Here is a 22,851-nt window from a genome sequence, read left to right as displayed (position 1 = left end):
TGAGGAAAATTTCCTCTATGCCTACATTCTGGAGGCTTTTTATCATAAATGGATGTTGAATTTTGTCGAAAGCTTTCTCTGTGTCGATTGAGATGATCATATGGTTTTTCTCCTTCAACTTGTTAATATGGTGTATCACATTGATTGATTTGTGTATATTGAAGAATCCTTTCATTCCTGGGATAAACCCCACTTGATCATGGTGTAGGATCCTTTTAATGTGCTGCTGGATTCTGTTTGCTAGTATTTTGTTGAGGATTTTTGCATCTATGTTCATCAGTGATATTGGCCTGTAGTTTTCTTTCTTTGTGACATCTTTGTCTGGTTTTGGTATCAGGGTGATGGTGGCCTCATAGAATGAGTTTGGGAGTGTTCCTCCCTCTGCTATATTTTGGAAGAGTTTGAGAAAGATAGGTGTTAACTCTTCTCTAAATGTTTGATAGAATTTGCCTGTGAAGCCCTCTGGTCCTGGGCTTTTGTTTGTTGGAAGATTTTTAATCACAGTTTCAATTTCAGTGCTTGTGATTGGTCTGTTCAGATTTTCTATTTCTTCCTGGTTCAGTCTCAGCAGGTTGTGCATTTCTAAGAATTTGTCCATTTCTTCCAAGTTGTCCATTTTATTGGTATAGAGTTGCTTGTAGTAATCTCTCATGATCCTTTGTATTTCTGCAGTGTCAGTTGTTACTTCTCCACTTTCATTTCTAATTCTGTTGATTTGAGTCTTCTCCCATTTATTCTTGATGAGTCTGGCTAATGGTTAATCAATTTTCTTTATCTTCTCAAAGAACCAGCTTTTAGTTTTATTGATCTTTGCTATTGTCTCCTTCATTTCTTTTTCATTTATTTCTGATCTGATCTTTATGATTTCTTTTCTTCTGCTATCTTTGGGGTTTTTTTGTTCTTCTTTCTCTAATTGCTTTAGGTGCAAGGTTAGGTTGTTTATTTGAGGTGTTTCCTGTTTCTTAAGGTAGGATTGTATTGCCATAAAGTTCCCTCTTATAACTGCCTTTGCTGCATCCCATAGGTTTTCGGTCGTCGTGTCTCCATTGTCATTTGTTTCTAGGTATTTTTTGATTTCCTCTTTGATTTCTTCAGTGATCTCTTGGTTATTAAGTAGTGTATTGTTTAGCCTCCATGTGTTTGTATTTTTTACAGATTTTTTCCTGTAATTGATATCTAGTCTCATAGCTTTGTGGTCAGAAAAGATACTTGATACGATTTCAATTTTCTTATATTTACCAAGGCTTGATTTGTGACCCAAGATATTATCTATCCTGGAGAATGTTCCATGAGCACTTGAGAAGAAAGTTTATTCTGTTGTTTTTGGATGGAATGCCCTATAAATATCAATTAAGTCCATCCTGTTTAATGTATCATTTAAAGCTTGTGTTTCCTTATTTATTTTCATTTTGGATGATCTGTCCATTGGTAAAAGTGGGGTGTTAATGTCCCCTACTATGATTGTGTTACTGTCGATTTCCTCTTTTATGGCTGTTAGTATTTGCCTTATGTATTGAGGTGCTCCTCTGTTGGGTACATATATATTTACAATTGTTATATCTTCTTCTTGCATTGATCCCTTGATCATTATGTAGTGTCCTTCTTTGTCTCTTGTAATATCTTTGTTTTAAAGTCCATTTTGTCTCATATGAGAATTGCTACTCCAGCTTTCTTTTGATTTCCATTTGCATGGAATATCTCTTTCCATCCCCTCACTTTCAGTCTGTATGTGTCTATAGGTCTGAAGTGGTCTCTTGTAGACGGCATATATAAAGGTCTTTTTTTGTATCCATTCAGCCAGTCTATGTCTTTTGGTTGGGGCATTTAATCCATTTACATTTAAGGTAATTATCAATATATATGTTCCTATTACCATTTTCTTAATTGTTTTTTGTTTGTTATTGTAGTTCTTTTCCTTCTCTTGTGTTTCGTGTCTAGAGAAGTTCCTTTAGCATTTGTTGTAAAGCTGGTTTGGTGGTGCTGAATTCCCTTTTATTTCTTTTTCTTCTCTGATTGCCATGGCCAGGACTTCCAAATCTATGTTGAATAAGAGGGGTGAGAGTGGACATCCTTGTCTTGTTCATGATCTTAGTGGAAATGCTTTCAGTTTTTCACCATTGAGTATTTGTTGTGGGTTTGTCATATACGGCTTTTATTATGTTGAGGTAGGTTCCCTCTATGCTCGTTTTCTGTAGAGTCTGTTTTTTAAACATCTTTATTGGAGTATAATTGCTTTACAATGTTGTGTTAATTTCTGCTGTATAACAAAGTGAATCAGCTATATGTATACATATATCCCCATATCCCGTCCCTCTTGCGTCTTCCTCTCACCCTCCCTATCCCACCCCTCTTTGTGGTCACAAAGCATCAAATTGACCTCCCTGTGCTTTTGGGTGTTGAATTTTGTCAATATCTTCTTCTTCATCTATTGAAATGATCATATGGTTTTTATTTCCTAATTTGTTAATATGGTATATCACATTGATTGCTTTGCATATATTGAAGAATCCTTGCATTCCTGGTGTAAATTCCACTTGATCATGGTGTATGATCCTTTTAATTTGTTGTTGGATTCTGTTTGCTAGTTTTTTGTTGAGGATTTTTGCATCTATGTTCATCAGTTATATTGGTCTGTAATTTTCTGTTTTTGTGATATCTAACATCATACATAAAAAAAAGCTCCAAATGGATTACAGACCTAAATTTAAGACCGGACATTATAAAACTCTTAGAGGAAAACATAAGAAAAGCACTCTTTGAAATAAACCACAGCAAGATCATTTTTGACCCACTTCCTAGAGTAATGAAAACAAAAATAAACAAATAGGACCTAATTAAACTTAAAAGTTTTAGCACAGCAAAGAAAACCATAAACAAGATGAAAATATAACCCTCAGAATGGGAGAAAATATTTACAAATGAAGCGATGGACAAAGGATTAATCTCCAAAATATACAAACAGTTCATGGAGCTCAATATCAGAAAAATAAAGAACCCAATTAAAAAGGGGGCAGAAGACCTAAATAGACATTTCACCAAAGAAGACATACAGATGACCAAGAGGCACACGAAAAGATGCTCAACATCACTAATTATTAGTGATGCAAATAATTATTAGTGCAGCAAATAAAAACTACCATGAGGTATCACCTCACACCGGTCAGAATGGCCATCATCCAAAAATCTACAAACAATAAATGCTGGAGAGGGTGTGGAGAAAAGGGAACCCTTTTGCACTGTTGGTGGGAATGTAAATTGATAGAGCCACTATGGAGAACAGTATGGAGATTCCTTAAGAAACTAAAAAGCGAGCTACCATGTGACCCATCAATCCCACTACTGGGCATATACTGTGAGAAAACCATAATTCAAAAGGCCACATGTACCCCAGTGTTCACTGCAGCACTATTTACAATAGCCAGGACATGGAAACAACCTAAATGTCCAACAGTAGATGAAAGGAAAAAGAAAATGTGGTACATATAAACAATGGAATATTACTCAGCCATAAAAAGGGATGAAATTGGGTCATTTGTAGAGATGTGGATGTACCTAGAGTCTGTCATACAGAGTGAAGTAAGCCAGAAAGAGAAAAACAAATATTGTATGTTAACGTATATATGTGGAATCTAGAAAACTGGTACAGATGAACCTATTTGTAGGGCAGGAATAGAGACGTAGACATAGAGAATGGACATATGGACATGGGGCGGGGGGAAGGGAGGGTGCGACAAATTGGGAGATTAGGTTTGAGATAAATACACTACATAAAATAGATAGCTAGCGGGAACCTGCTGTCTAACACAGGGAGCTCAGTTTGGTGCTCCATGATGACCTAGATGGGTGGGATGGTGGGGGTGGGGGGGAGGTCCAAGAGGGAGGGTATACATATAGCTGATTCACTTCGTTGTACAGCAGAAACTAACAACATTGTAAAGCAATTTTACTCCAATAATAAATAAGTAAATAAATAAATCCAGCAGCTGAAATATAGTTGGACAAGTACATGATTTGCAGTGAGAAGATGAAGTATCATATTTGACCCTGGTCACTTATCATCTGTGTGTCCCTGGGCAGAACTGTAACCTCTCTGAACCTCCATTTTCTCATCTGAAAAATGTTAAGTCCTATCTCACAGCCTTCTGAGAAAATTTAGAAGATGTAAGTGAAACATTTCCACCTAACACAGTTTCACAAACTCTAACACACACAGGAATAATCTGGGAATATTGCTGAAATTCTGATTCAGAAGGTCTGTCTGTGGTGGGTCCTCTGTGCTCTGCTATTGCTACCATTTTGTTATCGTTGGTGTCATCTGGGGGCTGGTTAGAAATGTAAAATCTCATGCCCCACAGTATTTACATTTTAACAGAATCTCCAGATAATTTGTATGAACATTAATGTTTGAGCAGCACTGGCCAGCATCAGACCTAACACACTGCAGATTCCTAATCTAAATATGTTAGAAGTTTTGAATCATTACAGAAGTGTGCAGGATATAGATGAATATAACACATATTTTCCTACTCAAAATTTGACTATATATTCAGAGCCAAATCTTGCCCAGGTGTTGCTTTAAGCTAATGAGTGGCTTCATCCCAAGTCAAGCTTCTACTCTCTGACAGCTACTAGCAGCTATTTCAGTAGATATCTTCATTGTCAAAAGCACTTATCATTTTCTTCACCAAATTTATTTAAGTATTTTAAATAATATTACCTTTACTAACTAAAATTTGTTTCCCTGTATTTATTTATCAGAGACTACTCTTAGGAGCTTTTATCAACACGGTAAAAGAAACACAGTTAACACACCACATTAATATAGTTCAAGCCAAAGCAAAGATGATTAATGCTTTCATGAGCCTACACTGCTTTATTGTGGGTATATGAATAAAATTCTTAAAAAGATTCTTAGGGGGTTGGGACACCTAAAGTTGTGAAACTAATTTAGAAGCTTAGTTAGTGGTGGTGGCCTATTTTAAGGGGTGGGAGCAGCCCAGCATGTAAGTCAGTGAGGAATATGTGAAAATATATTTTGAGATTTCAGCTAATATGCCATAAAACCTGATAAATCCACCAATTTTTAGAAAGAATATTACTGCTTTTTATGATAGATTAACCTTTCTATCCACTGTTGTCTGAGTTATTTTTACTATCTGAAACTTGTAAGGTATTGATTTGTAATCATACTTTGCAGTGAATAATATAAATATAAGGATCAAATGAGAACCTTAGCATTTTCATTTGTGTAAGAGAATTATTTTCTTTCTTGAAGGTCTTCTCTTTGTTTAAAATGCCCTGAAGTGTTGATATTTCTTGTAGAGCAGATTTGCTATTGGCAAATTCTCTGTTTTTGTTTAGCTAGGAATGTTTTATTTGTCCTTCATTTTTGAAACATAGGTTTGCTGGATAATATAATTCTGGCAATGAGAATGATGAAAAATCAGCTGATAATCTTATTGAGAATCCATTATACATGAGTTGGTTATCTCTTGCTGTTCTCAAGGTTCTCTTTAAGACAGTTTGACTGTGATGGATCTAGGTCTAGATCCTTTTGCATTTAGCTTGCTTGGAATTTGATGAGCTTCTTGAATGTGTAGACTCATATTTTTCATCAAATTTCTTCAAATTCCAGCAACTCTTTCTTCAAATATTCTTTCTGCTCATTTCTCTTTCTACTCTCCTCCTACTCTTACGCCTATGCTGGTATGCTTGATGGTGTCCCACAGGTCTCTGAAGCTCTGCTCATTTGTCTTTATTCCTCTTCCTTCTGTTCCTCAGACTGAGTAACCACAGTTGTCTTCAGGTATGCTGATTCTTTCTTCTGCCTGCTCAAGTCTGCTGTTGATCCCCTCTACTGATTCTTTTCATTTCAGTTATTGTACCTTTCAACTCCAGAATATCTATTTGATTCTTTTCTACACTTTCAAGCTCTTTATTGATATTTGGCAAAACATTATTCTCACTTTCCTTTGGTTCCTTCATTTATTAGAAAACATTTAAAATAGCAAATTTAAAGTCTTTGACCAGTGAGTACAGTGTCTGGGTTTCCTCAGAGTCTGTTTTTTTTTTTCTTTCCCTTGTATATGGGCCATGTTTTGTTTATTTTTTGCATGTAGCATTATTTTTTTGAAAACTGCACATTTTAAAAATAATATAATAATATGGGAACTCTGGATATCAGATTCTTACCCTCCCTTTGTTGTTGTTGCTGTTTGTTGTTTGGCTTTTTAGTGAGTTTTCTGAACTAATTCTCTAAAGTCTATATTATTTGTCATCTGTGGCCACTGAAGTCTCTGCTTGGCTTACAGTTGTCAGCTAAGGATTGAACAAGGATTAAAAGACTAGAGCTAATAAGTCTCCCAGTCTTTACCAAGACACTCTGTGTTCGTGTTGGGGCAAACTTTCAACACTCAGCCAGGCAGGTTACAACTCTGCTTTAGCATTCAGATCCTTTTTGTGCAGAGCCTCAAGATCAGTCAGAGGTGAGAGTTTGGGGACTTCTCAGTTCTTTCCTGAGCATGCATATAGCCCTAGGCATGCACAGAACCCTAAGCATGCATGTAATCTTCTAAATTCTCAGGAATAAAGCAGAGCTTTTCAACACCTCCTATGGAAGTCTCTTTCCTCAGATTTTTCTTCTAAGCTTTTTGTTTAGCCTATTGTTTGTCTTCAACTGTTATCCACTTGCTTCAGGCAAACATGATTTTAAATGAAAGAGCCCCTAATTGTTTTTGACAAATGGCCTTGAGAAAGTGTTGCTCACCCTGGTCAAATTCTTATTTAGATAAAATGAAGACAAGCCTCTTGAGTGGCGTCTTCCAGGGAACCACCAAGCAAGTAAAATAATGACAATTCTTTGGGAATGGGACTTTGAAGGATTTCCATCCCTGCTTTTCCCATTCCAGTGGCTGCCAGACTGCTGGTTCCCACTGTGATTGTGGGCTGTTGGTTTTCAAGGCCACTGCAGAGAGGAGGATAGGAATAGGATGAGTTAAAATACCACAGTGCTTGCTATTCTGTACCAAGATTCAATGATTTTATTTTTAATAAACACTCTCCAGATTACAACAAGCCTTTAATTTCCAAAGTTCTGCAAATGATGATTCAGAATATTTTTGTCAGTTGCTTTTATGGAGGAGAGGATTCTTGTAGGTCTTTATTACACCATTTTGGCTAATGTCACTTAAAATGCCCTGAAGGTTTCGAATGCTGAGCAAAAGTTGTATGGAACTTCATTGTCTTGCTATATTATAAAGACAGACCATATATCCACTGGAGATTTTATAGGGTTCCACTTTGAGATGCCACTACAAATGTCTTGATAGTTTGAGGCAATTGTCTGATGAGAGATAACAGTGACTTCCTCAAAGAAAGATTTTTCCTAATTAAATGTTAAACTTCCAAGAAATGTGTGACAATGAAGAGGCTGGTCTTTGGAACTAATTAATTCTGGGTTCAAGCCCTGCATTTTCTCCTTAATAGCTTTGGGATGCTGATCAAGTTACTTAACTTTCATAAGACAGTGATAGATAGAACAGTATCTATTCATAGATTTTTTTTTTAAATCCAACTACACTAACAAAAGTAAAGTGCTTGGTATAGTTCATGTTAAATGCTCAAGAAATTTTAGCAGTTAATATTGCTATAGATAATATTGCTATTATCATCATTATGAATATAGTTTGACACTGCTAATAATAATGCTGAATGTTCACCTGAACTCTTTAATAACTCTTTAAGAGTCACATTCAAAATAAGAAATAAAACTGTTTCACTCATACTATTTTGTTTTCTGTGCAATTCCAGGCACTGTGGTGGTCCAACAGTTGATGTCAATGATGATTAGCAAACATGATCGCCTCTTCCCCAAAGATGCAGAGTTGCAAAGCAAGCCCCAGGATGGAGTGAGCAACAACAACAATGACCTTCAGAAGAAAGCCACCATGGGTCAGCTACAGAACAAGGAGAACACTAATACCAAGGACAGTCCTGTAAGACGGTGCTCTTGGGACAAGTCTGAGTCTCCCCAGAGAAGCAGCATGGATAACGGATCCCCCACAGCTCTATCAGGCAGCAAAACCAACAGCCCAAGGAATAGCGTTCACAAACTGGATGTCTCTAGGAGCCCCCCCCTCATGGTCAAAAAGAATCCTGCCTTCAATAAGGGCAGTGGGATAGTCACCAATGGGTCCTTCAGCAGCAGTAATGCAGAAGGACTTGAGAAAGCCCAAACCACTCCCAATGGGAGCTTACAGGCCAGAAGGACCTCTTCCCTGAAGGGGTCTGGTACCAAAATGGGCACCCACAGTGTACAGAACGGAACGGTGCGGATGGGCATTTTGAACACAGATACCCTCGGGAACCCCGTGAATGGTCGCAGCATGAGCTGGCTGCCCAATGGCTACGTGACCCTGAGGGATAACAAGCAGAAAGAGCAAGCTGGAGAGTCGGGCCAGCACAACAGACTCTCCACCTATGACAACGTCCACCAACAGTTCTCCGTGATGAGCCTTGACGACAAGCAGAGCATCGACAGTGCCACCTGGTCCACTTCGTCCTGTGAAATCTCCCTCCCTGAGAACTCCAACTCCTGCCGCTCCTCCACCACCACCTGCCCGGAACAAGACTTTTACGGTGGGAACTTTGAGGACCCCGTTTTGGATGGGCCCCCACAGGACGACCTTTCCCACCCCGGGGACTATGAAAACAAAAGTGACCGGAGGAGTGTGGGTGGTCGAAGTAGTCGTGCCACCAGCAGCAGTGACAACAGTGAGACCTTTGTTGGCCACACCAGCAACCACAGCGCACTGCATAGTTTAGTGTCCAGCCTGAAGCAGGAAATGACCAAACAGAAGATAGAGTATGAGTCCAGGATAAAGAGGTGAGGAAAATCTGGAGCCCCAAACTGCCAGAGAGGGTGTGATAGCTTTCTAATATGAGACAGGCTCACCCAGAGGGTAAATATGCTGACTCCAAAGTCAGAGAGCTGGGTAGCTTCACCATTTGTAAGCTGTGGGACTTTGGGAAAACTCACTTCATCTCTGTGAATCTCAGCTCCCTAATGTGAACATTTTAAATTCTAGCAGTATCTGCCATGAAAGCATGTAAGAAATCATTGCACATTGTCCCTGGCATAGAGCAGTTGCTCAGTAATACTATATCTTGTCAATAAATGTGTGGATTTGTGTTCGAGGGCTGGGGAGAGGAGCGGAAGGGGATGAGTGCAGAACAAGGAGTCTGTTCTCATAGGAAGAGGATGAAATGAGGATAAAGAGACGTTGGAGAAATAAACAGATCTTTATTGTTCATTTTTTCCTTTGCTGAATGCTGGGAGAGTATCTGTTCTCTCCCAAGCTCAGACCCAGACCCCAAGGATTCAGCAGTGGATAAAACAGACAAAAACTCAGCACTCGTGGAGCATGCTTCCATTCCACTGGAGGAGACAGATAAATAAGTAAAATAGATCTCATGCTAAGTAGAAGACTAAAGCAGGGAAGAGGGGTAAGAAGTGTTAGTGAGGGGTAATTCTAAGTGTAGGGCCTTATAGGAGGTTAAAGAGGCAGCTACGCAGATGCCTGGGAGGAGTGGAAATGCCGTGAGATGGAATAAGTGAGGAGCTCAGAGAGGTACCTTAGAGCTTTCAGGATCATCTTAAGTCTTTGGCTTTTACTCTGGGATTGGAATCCAGGGAAGTTTCTGAGAAAAGTGATGGCATGAAGTGTATTCATATGGACAATGGAAATTGTAGCCTAAGTGGGGAGCAAAACATATGAATTATAAGGAAGCAGTTGCGCTGAAACCTAATTGAAAGCAGTTGACGTCTTCTCATAAGTTGACCGAGGTGGCGATGGCTTAGCAACTTCAGAGAAGCAACCTGGGCAAGACATGGGCTATTGGCTGAGCATCCTGTGTTGACAGTACCCCTGACTGCTAGATGCTCCATCATCTTGAAAGGCAGGAATACAGAGAATGGAGCCCAGGATTCACAAATACAACCTTGTGCTGGAAACCTGAACATCAGCACACCCCGCGATTTCACCAAGGTCACAGAATTACAAAACTGATTGTTTTTATGTTCTCTGTTCAGTGTAGTATAAGGGAAGGACACTGCACTCTCAAGAGAAGGCCTGAGGCTCAGTTTAGCCTGAAGTAACCCCTCTAGTGGCCTCAGTCCCAGTCCCAGACTGTGCCTTAGTAGACCCCTTCTTGTTTAGGGTCCTCATAGTTTGTGAACCTCAGTCTTTGTCCTGCTTCAAATGCTTCCATGGCTCCAAATCCCACGTGGTTTCATTTTTATATATAAAGTTGACCTTAATGTATTTTAATGTTTCCCATCCATTTATCAATTATCAAGCAAAAAGATATGTATTTTTAAGAGCTATGGTAAAGTAAATATTAAAAAAATACTTCTTATATGTTAGATTGAAAAAGTTACTTTCTTGGAAACAGAAACTTGGTTTGAATTTTCCTATATAATGCTAAGTGACAGGAGGTTTAAATAAGAAGAAAAATGGAGTCATCATCTTATAAGGCTACTCTTCATTCTGAATGTAGTTTTTGGAACCACTGACTACCAAATCTCTGAATTGCTGCCAAGGCATGATGATAAATTAGCACTTAGCACTGAAAAGCAAGAGATAACACTTGAAACTTACCTTAGGATAGGAATACATTATTCTGAATGGTTGCAGACGTACAGGTTCATTTATGAGAACATTGGTGCTACATTTATGTTCTGAGTCTATGGTGCATTTTAGAGACATTGATAAAATAATAGAAGCTTCCAGCAGAATGTCATTCATTGGCCTCTTTCACTGTAGCATTTTTACCCATGTGACAAGCAAAGGGAGAGGTCCATGATAAAGTAGGGCAGAGGAGCTGCCACATGACCAAGCCACAGAAATATAAGAAGTAACTGTTCTAGTTAATTCTTGATCATTCCTGTTTAGAATTATACATTTGTCTTTCAATTCCTTTTTAACTCTACCCTACAAGTATTAAGGATAGATAGATGATAGATAGATAGATAGATAGATAGATAGATAGATAGAGATAGATAGATAATAGATACGTACATATATACACACATACGTACATACATCCCTAGATAGATAGAAAGATGATAGAGAAATAGATGCTATACTTTATCTATCATTGATATGTATGATTTTTAGTTTTTAAACATGTGAGTTTGATGTTATTCCCTCCTCCCTCACCTTCTCCTTTTATCATATTGTGGTCAGAAAAATTCATTTGTATGATATCAATTATTTGGTCTTGTAAGAAGTATTTATTAACTTATTATTGGTTTGGGATTGTATATATGACCAATAGATCAAATCTGTTAATCAAGCTGTTCAAATCTTTTACATTTCTCCTAATTTTCATCAGATAGAGCTATAATTTCTAAGAAAGTTATCTTAAAATTTCCTAATTTTTGTGGATTTATCTATCTTTATAATTTTGTTATATTTTATATTGAATAACTTGAAACTATACAGCTAGATGAATAAAAGTTCAGAATTGTTTATATCTCCCTGATGAATTGATCCTTTTATCATAAAGTAATGGTAATAATGCTTTTTGCCCCAAAATATTTTTTCTCATATTAATATTGCTATATAACTTTTATTTTGATTAATAACATTCTGCTATATATTTCCATTAACTTTCAAACTTTATGTTTCATTATTTGAAGACATATTTTTTTCAGTTCTGGAGTATTTTTATCCATCACCATTTTTGTTTATTTCATCTTCCCATTTTTCTCAATTTTCTGTCTCTCCAACCCTTATTAAAGTATGTTGGACCTTCTTAATCCATTCTCCATCTCTGTTAGCTTCTCTTTCTTATATTACATTTTCATCTTTTTTCATTACGTGAGGAATTCTGGGTAATTTTTCCTCAGAGCTGTTTTCTCATTTATTTATTTTCTCTTCTGATTAATTCTGTCACTTCACTCAGCCCATGAGTAGAGTTTTTGTATTCTCTTTGTCATAAAGAAAATTGATGTTCCAAGCTCTCAGTTGAATCACTTTCAGCCTTCTGCCTCTTTTATACTGGAGATCTCCTCCTCCCCATGAGCAAAATAAAAACCTAGTCACAGCTTCCAGGGCTTCTATCCAGGAACAATACCCCTCATGTGCTTCCATTTACTGTTCTAAATTTGAGTTTCTTCCTTGGTTCTGATAACTTCAAGATGCTCTTTTATTTCTTTTAACCTTGCTATGTATTTTAAAAAATATTTTTCTTATATATTTTTCCAACATTGATCTGTGCTTACAGTGGGAGGGGTTTCTTCTGTTTTCAGCCCAGTCTATTAGATTCTTGGACGTTTCATATGAGTGACTGTTATGTAAAATGCATTAGTATATTTTTTAAAAGGTGTCTTCCTTGGTATTTAAACTTGAGTTTCTTCCAGCTTTTTTAGTTCTAAAATAAGTAGCTTTAGAAAGAAAAGAGAATATATTGTAAAATAATTCTGGGTGACTACCAGGTTTTTATGTAAAAAATGTGATCATGTGGTCAAAATGGCCTTCTAAACTGATTATAGAATGTGACGTTTTAAAAAATTCTAGTTTCTTACAAAGGGAGAGCAGATTCATCTTTAAGTGTTCTTATGATTATCTGGATGAAATATCAACATATGGGACTCATTATTTCAAAACAGAAAAATAATTGAGATTTTAATTTGAAAATTATTAAAATAATCAGCTTTCTGAGAGCTACCTGTGCATTAGCCTTTCATATTTCAATAGTATGTCAAATTCAAACATACTCCTGGGACTTTAGCTCAGAATAGGAGAAATTAAAATGTCAGCCATTACCAAGACACATCATCTAATAATCAAGTTCTTACTATTCCTCCTTGAACAACAGCAATAATAAATTATGTTTTGGAACTTAGTGATTATTGGGAAAACTCTGTTTATAGGAAATTATCTAAAATTATACAGTTATCCAAAAGAATGTAGCTATAAACCTATAAAAATATAACTCTAGAGATCTTAAGATATATTAACTTGGAAGGCAGTGAGAATTTTAGATAGTAGGCTACTTAGGTGGACTCCATTGTCACAGAATGTCAGATGAATTACTTATTCAACACATGTAATCTCTACCTCTCTTGTTACTATACGGTGACTGCTGTTAATACCACTTTTATATGATGGGACTCTATATGTCCCAGAGAAGCCCATTCTTAGCAGTTGACTTAACCTTTCTAACAGAGACATTTTCACTATCATTCTTTTTCCTTTGATAGAAAGCAAAAATAATTGTCCTTTTTTTCTTCCAACTTTATTAGACTCCCCCCCCCCCCCACCTTTCTTTTAGTAAAGCCAGATTTACATAATGATTCAGGAAGCTTTGTGGTTTAGGTTGCCTCCTACTTCTGCCATTCTGTGCTCCATGACATTGGTCTCTGACTTCTTTTTGCCAAAATTCATTAATTCGCTATCAAATGACAATGAAGTACATTCAAGAGATGTCTTGGGGTCTCAACAAAATGATAGTAAATCATGTTAGGAATCAGTTAAAAAAAGAATATATATACACCTTTTAATCCGTGGACCTTGCTTCATTGATTTGAAAGGCTCAATCCAATTTCCTAAACATTGCAGAGACAGTTTAGGAAATATTTTTTAGCCCTTTTGAATTTCAAATTAATAAAATTGCTTTATGTCTTATTCCTTCCCCCACCCTTTGTAGCTTAGAACAGCGAAACTTGACTTTGGAAACAGAAATGATGAGCCTCCACGATGAACTGGATCAAGAAAGGAAAAAGTTCACAATGATAGAAATCAAAATGCGAAATGCCGAGCGAGCAAAAGAAGATGCAGAGAAGAGAAATGACATGCTTCAGAAAGAAATGGAGCAGTTTTTTTCCACATTTGGGGAGCTGACAGTGGAACCCAGGAGAACCGAGAGAGGAAACACGATATGGATCCAGTGAGGCTGATTTCTCCCACTGTCTCCAGTGGCTCTGGGGAAGACTCTGGGGGTTCTGGTGGGAATATTATATAGGATCAGGTGGCTGGTCACCTGGATGTACAGAGTTCTAACTGGGGAAGACATATCATTTACAGACATTGCCCATTCATATCTGCAATGTGTACCAAAGTTGTATCATGCCCCATAATGCTACTGTCAAGTGTTACAACTGGATATGTGTATATAGAGTAGTTTTTAAAAAGTAAACTAAAAATGAGAAGCATATCTCAATAATTATTTTATTGCAAGTCTTGTATTTAAAATGTTAAATCAGTATGTCATTGCAGTTTAGCTTGCTTTCAAGCTTCACCCCTTGCACTTAAGCTATTTTTGGCATTGTGTTATCATCAGCTTATTTTATAGATCAATATTTTTATTTCCCCTTTTGCTGAGGAAATGAAAATAAGCAGATATATAAATATATATAAGATGAGTTATTAAAATCAAAAAGAATACTTTGTGGCTGTGCTGTTTGTGCCAATGGACCTTGCCATGACCAAAAAGAGAAATGTAAATAATTTTATAAATTACGGTAGAATCACCAGGAACCTTTGAATTGCTCTGTAAATTCTGCCCTTGACACTGCTCAGTTTTCTTGGTGAGATGCTTTGACACAGGAGATTTTGGACCATGTAAAAAAGTCCCCTTCTCAAGCCCCCTGGTCTGCCTTGCCCATTCCACAGATGTATGTCTCCTATGCAGGATGCACCTTAGACGGGAAGCATGTTTTTTATAAAAAAGAGCATTTAAGCAGTCATGCCTTGAATTACTCTGTCCTTCTACTGGATGGTTATGAGGGAGATTCTTCCTGCCATTGGGAAGTTGAAGAACAATGCTGGCTAACCAGTGCTTACATTGAGCACGTGTCCTCTACTCCAACCCCGGCCCCCCACCTCCCCACCCACAACGCAAACAGTGAAATAGTATTACTGTGTCTCTCTCAGTTAAACTGCTAGAGTGTGTGCCATATATTCTGCTTTCACTCAGTCTGGCTGCTCTGTTGTCATCTAGGATTCTTTCAGCACAACAGAGGGTAAAGGCAGTTTGCGGCAAGAGGGAGCTGATGCAGGGGAAGGGGGCCAGAAGGAGGAGGTGACAAGATTGGAAGAAACTATTTTGCTTCTAATTTGTACAGTATTCTCCCCTGTCAAAAATATTTATTCACAATAAATTTAAAATGTGAATCTTTAAAGGTCCAGTTTTGATAAATTTGTGAACATCAGTAATGATAACTTTCTGGAGAAGCCCAGGGCTTCTAATTTCATCTTTTCTCAGATAATCTGCCAGAGACTGAGAAAAATTCACAGTTCGATGAGGCAATGATCGAAATAAATCTTTGTCACACTAGAACAGAAAGTCACAAAAGGTAAAATTGGAAATAAATACTACTTGAGTTTATGGGATTCATGTTGTTTGAAGGTTCTATGTTTGTATTTATTTTCAAGGGGACAGTAGACTTTACAGAGTTCATTCTTGTCACTGTGCTGCTTTTGTTTATATCCTTACACAGAACAAGCTTACGTGGTCCTTTGGTATCAACCACTGTCTATGTAGCAATACCTTCTTTATCTTTAGTTCCCTTTTCTCTCTCTTTCCAATTCTTTAACAAGATACTCCCACCTGGATATCCTAAAGGAAATTCAAGCTCAAAATGTGTAAAAATGATCTCAATAGCTCTCTCTACCTTTTCATCTTTTCCCAGTCCCTGTCTTTGTTGACAAAAACCTCAGACTCATCCAGGGAGCTGTATGATACAATAGTAAAAATCAAAGGCTATGCAGTCAAACTGCCTGTGTTCACATTTTCTCCAATTTGCCAGCTGTTGCTGAATTTTCTATGCATCCTTTTTTACATCTGTAGAATGGGAATAATAAAAGTACTGCTCTCACAGATTTGTTAAGTGGTTTCAATGAGGTAGCTTGTATTAGGCTGAGAACGGCACCTAGTATACAGGATGGACTCCATAAATGTTAACTCTGATTTTTCTCTACTCTGCCCTCTTCTTCACTTTTAAATTCACTCACCAAGTACTGTTTAGTCCACCCATCCTCACCTTTTTCATCTGCTCTCTTTGATCAGTTTCTCCCCATCTCTCAAAGAAAGCATCGCACCCAGCCACTTGTGTTCCAATATCTCTCCTCTACTTTCATTTGCAGACTGCCCTTTCTAAGTCACTCTTCTGATCATATTGTAGTCTTGCTAATAACATTCAAATGCCCTTCACACAGTGTATACGACTCTAACCTGAGTTTCATTCTCATCTCCTGCCACTTCGCCCCACGCCTGCCATGCTATTTCATGCCTCTGGAACTTTCCACCTCCTATTATTGTGCCCATCTTGACTGCCTTCCTTCTATCTAGCACACTCCTACCATGGTTTTTTTTTTTTTTTGCCAAATCAAATGTCAGCTCCTCTATGGCGCTTCCTAGGATCTCAACGCAGAGTGAGTTACCTTTTGTGCTCCCAATTTGGGTATATCTCTTTTAGCCTTTCCCATGTCTGATTATTTTCTTCACCAAGTTAAGAAGCACCAAGGGGGATTGAACGATAATTGCAGATGAGAGCCAGACAGACTAAGATATGCATCTCAACATGCCTTAGGCAAGATATGCAAGGCAATGACAAGTCATTTAACCTCCCTGAACCTCAGTTTTTTCATCTGTAAAGTGGAGATAACTCCTACAAAGTGCCTGCCACTTAGCTCCATTGATAGCTATATTGATAAATGGAGCTTCTTAAGGCATGAGAATAATATCTCATTGATCTTAAATCTCTCCACCTACAGCATTATTATGCCACAGAGTGCCAGCATGGAGAGTTAGCAGTAAATTTGGCCTTTGATTTATGAGGGATATTGTGATTAATTTTAACTATAAATCTCAGTGATGATGATCTCCAATCAATGGATACTATGAACATCTTGTCCATCTGGGTTTCTACTGGTTCTTATATTAACTCTCCTGAAAGCCTAGAAAAAAATCAACTGCAAATTGACATAAGAATAAATTGGAAATAAGTAAGTAGTATCAAAGGTTCATTTGCCACGTCCTGTATACACTTCTTTAAAACTCTTTAGGCAACTGCAATGATTCTTAAATTATGAGCTCAGGAGAAAAGATTTGCTTCCAAGTGTTGAGTCTATAGTATTGGTTTTACTCACCAAACTATATGGCCGGGTATCCTTTAGAGAACATTTAATATAGAAGTGCCTAGGACATGAAGCCAACTGAAATGTAGATTTTACATGTAACTTTATTATGAACTGATGAAAAACTCCAAGTGGAATTTAAATAATGTCGTTCCTATTTATTCACAAGGTGAGGAGGGCTCCTTTTAAAAAAAGTAGGTTATTCCCAGGTAGGATAGTTTAAATCACTGATATATAATTATCTCCCCTTGGAAATTCAGGAGAGGATTAAAGACTGGGAAGCCAACCACAAACCCCAGTGTTCCTTACATTGCAGATCTGTGTTCTGCTTAGAGTAGCATCCTAGAAAAGAATATGCGTGAACTTTTGGATTCAGAGACCTGGATCAAAATTCCAACTCTGCCATTTATTAGATGCACAAACTTAAGAAAAATTACATAATGTTTGTAAGCCTAAATTTGCCTTTCCATCAAATAGGGATAATAATAGTGCCTCTTCCTCACTGAATTTTTTCGAGAAATGATTAAGTGAAATGATCAGCACAGTACCTGGAGTATAGTAAGTGCTCAATAAATAGTAGTTGTCAGCCCTCAGATTACTTCTATTGAAAGGGTGCTGCAGCTTCTAGAGAACACAACAAGATTCTGGCCTCAGGAAACAGGCCGGCAATGAAACACTAGCATGCACAGCAGCAGAGGATATAATTGTGTCCCCTTCCCAAGTACTCTAATTTCATCTTTTCTCAGATAATCTGCCAGAGACGATGACAAGGAAGAGGCAACCCAAAGCATCCTTTCTATTCTGAGTTAATACAATTACAGCTGTGATCTGGGAATAATGTCTAAAGAACCACCTGTAACTGTTTTGCAACAACTCTGTCTATGTGGACACTGAGGAAGACATTGGGCATTAAAGGTATTGGGTAAAATACAATGAAAGTGCCTAAGAATATGGGCCAGTGAACATACCTACACTTACATCAGCATCACTGTTAGCGAGTATTTATTGAAGGCCTCCATAAGCCAGGCCAGCACTGTGCTATGTGCCCTGGGATACCTAGTTCACAATAATTACCACATGAGATGATGTACTGTGGACATAGGGGTCACAGAGGTGAGGCTGGGCACGAGCCATGACTATGATGTAAGCCCTGAAGGATGAGTTGTAAGTTAGCAGACAGGGAGGTGGTTTGGGGCAGAGACCTCCCTGGAGCATGCGTGGAACAGCACATGCAAAGATGCCTGTGGTGCAGAGTCTAGGGAGTCTTTTTAATGATATAAAAAGACCTACCCAGCCTGTGCCGTCGAGGTGGTCTTGTGTGTAACAACCTACCCGCACCCCACGAGACCGGAAAACACACTTAGGACCCAGGTGCCTTCCACTCTTTTATTCCAAGAAAGCAGCCAGAGCTGGACACATTTTACCTTGTTTGAATTCATAAACTACAGGGAAAGAGTGCTGGATTTGTGGCTCCCAAAGGTCTATTTCATTATTCTCTTTATAGTCTTCTTAACAGCACCAGTGGAGAATGAGTTGAACGTTAACACTGCCCAGCTCAAGGGCCTCTTTTGCAAAGTGACTTGGAACACTAACAGTTCCCCAGGCAGCTGAAATTTACTGGACTTACAGTAGAGCTTCAAATAGAAAGTTTAGCTGATGAAAAGTGTGTTTTTTAACTCACAACTTGTGAATCAGGTCCAGGGCTGAACAACTCTTATTTCTGGACTACGTGTAGCTGCTACCATTATGGCCCCTCCAGGGTCAAGCCCAGGTGAGACCAGCCCACACAGGTAGGGGTCCCTTTCTTAAGTAGACAGTACGGGTAACAGGATATTACTGAATTGTTTGAATCATGAGTCAGATTGGACTCTCTGCTTTGAGCAAAGTTGTCTCTTAGCTCTGAGGGAAGCCCTTTAAGAACTGGTGAAAACACCATGTCCATCCCAGTCCTCTCCTCCCAACACACATGTTCCCAGCCTCCTTATGATTCATTAGAATTGACTATGTACCCCACACAAAAGTCATCCCAGGGTTGGGCCATCACACCTCACCCTCCATTATTTTTCACCAAAGTAGTTCACACTCCATGTCACTTGCCTACTGTGAGCTCATCACCACATTGCTCAGCACATTCCCCCATTTGCTTCAAACTCTGATCCCCCCTCCCCTTCCCCAAACTTTCCATTACACCTTCTACATCTAAAAGCTACCAGCAACCTCCCTTACATCTATGAAGAATAGCTACTTCCTGAAGACACAGCTCCCCAGTAGCCCTCTCAAGGATGGCTATTTTTCCTTCCTACAACCAGCGTATCATTAGGCTGAAGCAAATGTAGGTCTTGCTTGGCTCTTTGCTGCTACTTTCAGAGCTTTGATCCTCTGTCCTCCCTAAGAACCTCCTTGGAAGCACATGTCACATGAAAGAATATTTCAGCACCTAATCAACTGTTTTTCCCCCACCCGTACTCATGTGCCATCCACCAACCTGGCCATACAGCTCCTTGACCTGCTCACTTCTGAAAAATCTTGTTCTCCCTTTGCCTGAACATCAGCCACCTGTGTGCAAGGTTGACCTCACACTGTGTTGTTACCAACAACTGCACCATCACCAAAATATCTGTTCCAAGCCTCTACTCTCTGATCATCACCTCTTCTCTTTCTAGGTCATTGCCTTTGGCACCACCACTCCAACAATGCTTGCCTACTCCCAGAGTATCTCTGAGCCATGGACTTCCTTAAATTTTCACGGACCATCATCCCCTCATGTCATTGCTTCCCTCCTTGACCAACTTAGCTTCTGTGGTTCCTCATCATATTTATTCTCTTGTCTCCATCCTCAAATCCCTTCATCTTCTCTTCCACCACTCCACTCATCTGAGAAGAAAACAAAACAAAACAAAACAAAACAAAAAAAAACCCAAATTTGGCTAAATCTAATTTCTGCTTCCTACGAACCTGCACCTAAGAAACTAAACATGACTGAAGAGCAGAAGACCACCAATTGACTTGTCTATCTTATATTTATAAAAATATGGCTCACATGGACCTCATCATTGTTCAGTAACTTATCTTCATACTTTCTAAGGTCTATCTCATACTTCTTAAGCCTCCATGAACTCTTCCCATCCTCATTTTCAGCTGACAACTTTACTTATATAAGTTTACTTACTGATTCCCTGTTTTTACTGAGAAAAGAAATCAGAAGACTATGTTTTTATGTTTCATCAACATATCTAGCAAACAACCTACACCTGTCCTGTATACATCACTTTAGCTCCTGCTCTAATGACTGTGTTGTCTGCTCCAACCAGGCCAACCGTTCCTCTTAGAGCACCCACTCCTTTGGCCTTTTCAAGAGCATTGCTCCTTCAGATAAATACTCTTTCTGTCTTGCATTACACATTTTGCTCTTAAATGTTAGTCCCACCAACATATACCCATGCTGTAATAACTTTTTAAAAATCCTCTCCTCATATCCTATGTATGACTAATTTCAATATCATTCTTCTGCTTCACTTTTTAGAAAAACAATTCTTCAATTTTCTATACTTGTTCTTAACTTCTCACCTCCCATGTTCTCTTAAATTCACTGGAGTCATGCTTTCTTGCCCAAAATTGCAGAGAAACCACTGTAGACAAGGTCAGCCATGGCCTTCACAAAATCAAGTCCAATTGTCAATCTTCAGTTCCCATCTTACTCAGCCACTCAGTGGCATTGTCCCTGGTGCTCACTCCCTCATTTTTGAAACATCTTTATTTGGCTTCCAGGACAGCGCCAGCTCCTGGTTTTCCCTCTACTTCACTGGACATTCCTTAGAATACTCTCCTGTTCCTGATTTCTATAGGTTGGAACAAGAGGTGCGTCCATCTTTAGACTCTTCTTCTTTATCTATACTCAGTTTCTTAATGGTCTCATATAATCTGGTTTCAATGAACACTTATAAGCTGACTACTCTCAGATTTATGTTTCAGCTCAATCTCTTCCCTTAACTCCAGCCTCGTAGATACTCCAGCTACTTCACTTGAATATCTAATCATCAACTATTTCCAACAACAAATATGATTTCCTTCCCAAATATGCTCCTAACCCATTGTTCACAGTCAACTGCACTATCATTTACCTTGTGGTTTAGATTTCTTAAAAATCCAGAGTCATTCCTTGATCTCTTTCTTTCATATCACATATCAATCCATCAGCAAATCTTGTCAACTCTGCCTTCACAATGTATCCTTAATTAGATCCTGAATCCAACCCCTTCTCAGCATCAGCACTTTTTAGTTCAAGCCCAATCATTTCTTTCTGGACTACTGTTACACCCTACAATGGATTCTTCATTTCCATTCTTATCTTTCTTCTCTTTCTTCTTAACCTCCTCTCTCTACTCAGCCAGAGGGATCCTTTCAAAAAGAAAAATTAGATTATACTATTTCCATGCTTAGATCTATCCATCATCTTCCCATGTTTAGAATAAAATCCCAAGATCTTGCTATGCTCTAACCCTGCTTACCTCTCCAGTTTCATTTATTATCACACTAATCTTGTCCATTATGCTTCATCCACAAGACTCTTTGCCATTCCTTATATATACAAGCAAGCTCTTACTCCAGGGCCTTTACACTTGCTTTTCCCTCAGATACTGATATGGCTCATTCCCTCACTTTATTCAGGTCTCTGCTCAAATATCACCTCTCTGAAAGGCCTGCCCTGACCACCTCCACTAAATGGCACCCTTTTTCATGCCTTATTCTTTTATCCTGCTTTGTCTGTCTTCTTAGTGCTATCCATGACCTTACTTCTCCATTAGAATGTAGACTACATGAAGGCAGAAAGGTTGCCTGAATTGATCACAACTATGTGTGCATAGAATAATCCTCAGAAAACTGAAGGGCTCAAGCAATATTTGTGGCATGAGTTGAGTGAATATTCAGAGTTCAATGCCAAATTTCTGGTTTATATATTCAGGGATGTTCTGAGTTGGAGTTGCTAATAAAAAATATTAAATGACTAAATTCTATCCTATTTTAGGGCTCCATTCATCACTTACAGACTAAACAAATTTCAGAGATTTGGCTTCGTATGAGAGCATCACTGCAGAGAGACTCCAGTACACGTTGTGATATCATTTGCTTATCTGGAGATTTTGATGCCAGAAATATGAGCCTCAATCTCAGCATCCAGGCTTAATAGCTCTCAGAGGAAACGTGTATCAAAATAACTTTATATAATGTAGAAAAAAAGCATCCATTCTATTTTGTTGTTGTTTTTTAGCCTCTGAAATTTTAATCTATTTTTTCCAGGATACAAATATCATAAGTTATTGACAACATCTCAAAATGTCATCATATTTCTCCCTTTATCTGGTGACTGACAATTTTTTTAAGACCTACCAAAAGATAGCGGTAAATCTTTTGATTAAAAGAGTGAGAATAGGGCTTCCCTGGTGGCGCAGTGGTTGAGAGTCCGCCTGCTGATGCAGGGGACACGGGTTCATGCCCCGGTCTGGGAAGATCCCACATGCCATGGAGCGGCTGGGCCCGTGAGCCATGGCTGCTGGGCCTGCATGTCCGGAGCCTGTGCTCCGTAATGGGAGAGGCCACAACAGTGAGAGGCCCGCGTACCGCAAAAAACAACAACAAAAAAAGAGTGAGAGTAAAGATACATATATTTCCTCATTGAGTTAGTGCAGACCTACTTGTATCTTTCATC

General features: G+C 38.5%; 1 protein-coding gene across 3 annotated transcripts in view; it reads left to right on the top strand.

Annotated features, from left to right (window-relative positions):
- Positions 1–14,450, top strand: part of ARHGAP24 (Rho GTPase activating protein 24) — a 415,611-nt gene extending 401,161 nt beyond the window's left edge. For 2 of the 3 annotated variants that reach the window (XM_065877439.1, XM_065877440.1), the window contains 2 exons: positions 7,810–8,884; positions 13,714–13,957. In XM_065877439.1, the coding sequence (XP_065733511.1) occupies positions 7,810–8,884; positions 13,714–13,957 (1,319 nt within the window). Of the gene's footprint in view, positions 1–7,809; positions 8,885–13,713 lie in introns of all 3 variants that reach the window. The other variant, XM_065877441.1, reaches the window with a different exon arrangement.
- Positions 14,451–22,851: the final 8,401 nt, after the last annotated feature.

Source organism: Phocoena phocoena, chromosome 5, assembly GCF_963924675.1.
Source record: "Phocoena phocoena chromosome 5, mPhoPho1.1, whole genome shotgun sequence".
In the NCBI taxonomy this organism is placed as follows: Eukaryota; Metazoa; Chordata; class Mammalia; order Artiodactyla; family Phocoenidae; genus Phocoena; species Phocoena phocoena.
This window is presented reverse-complemented; position numbering and strand designations above follow the sequence as displayed.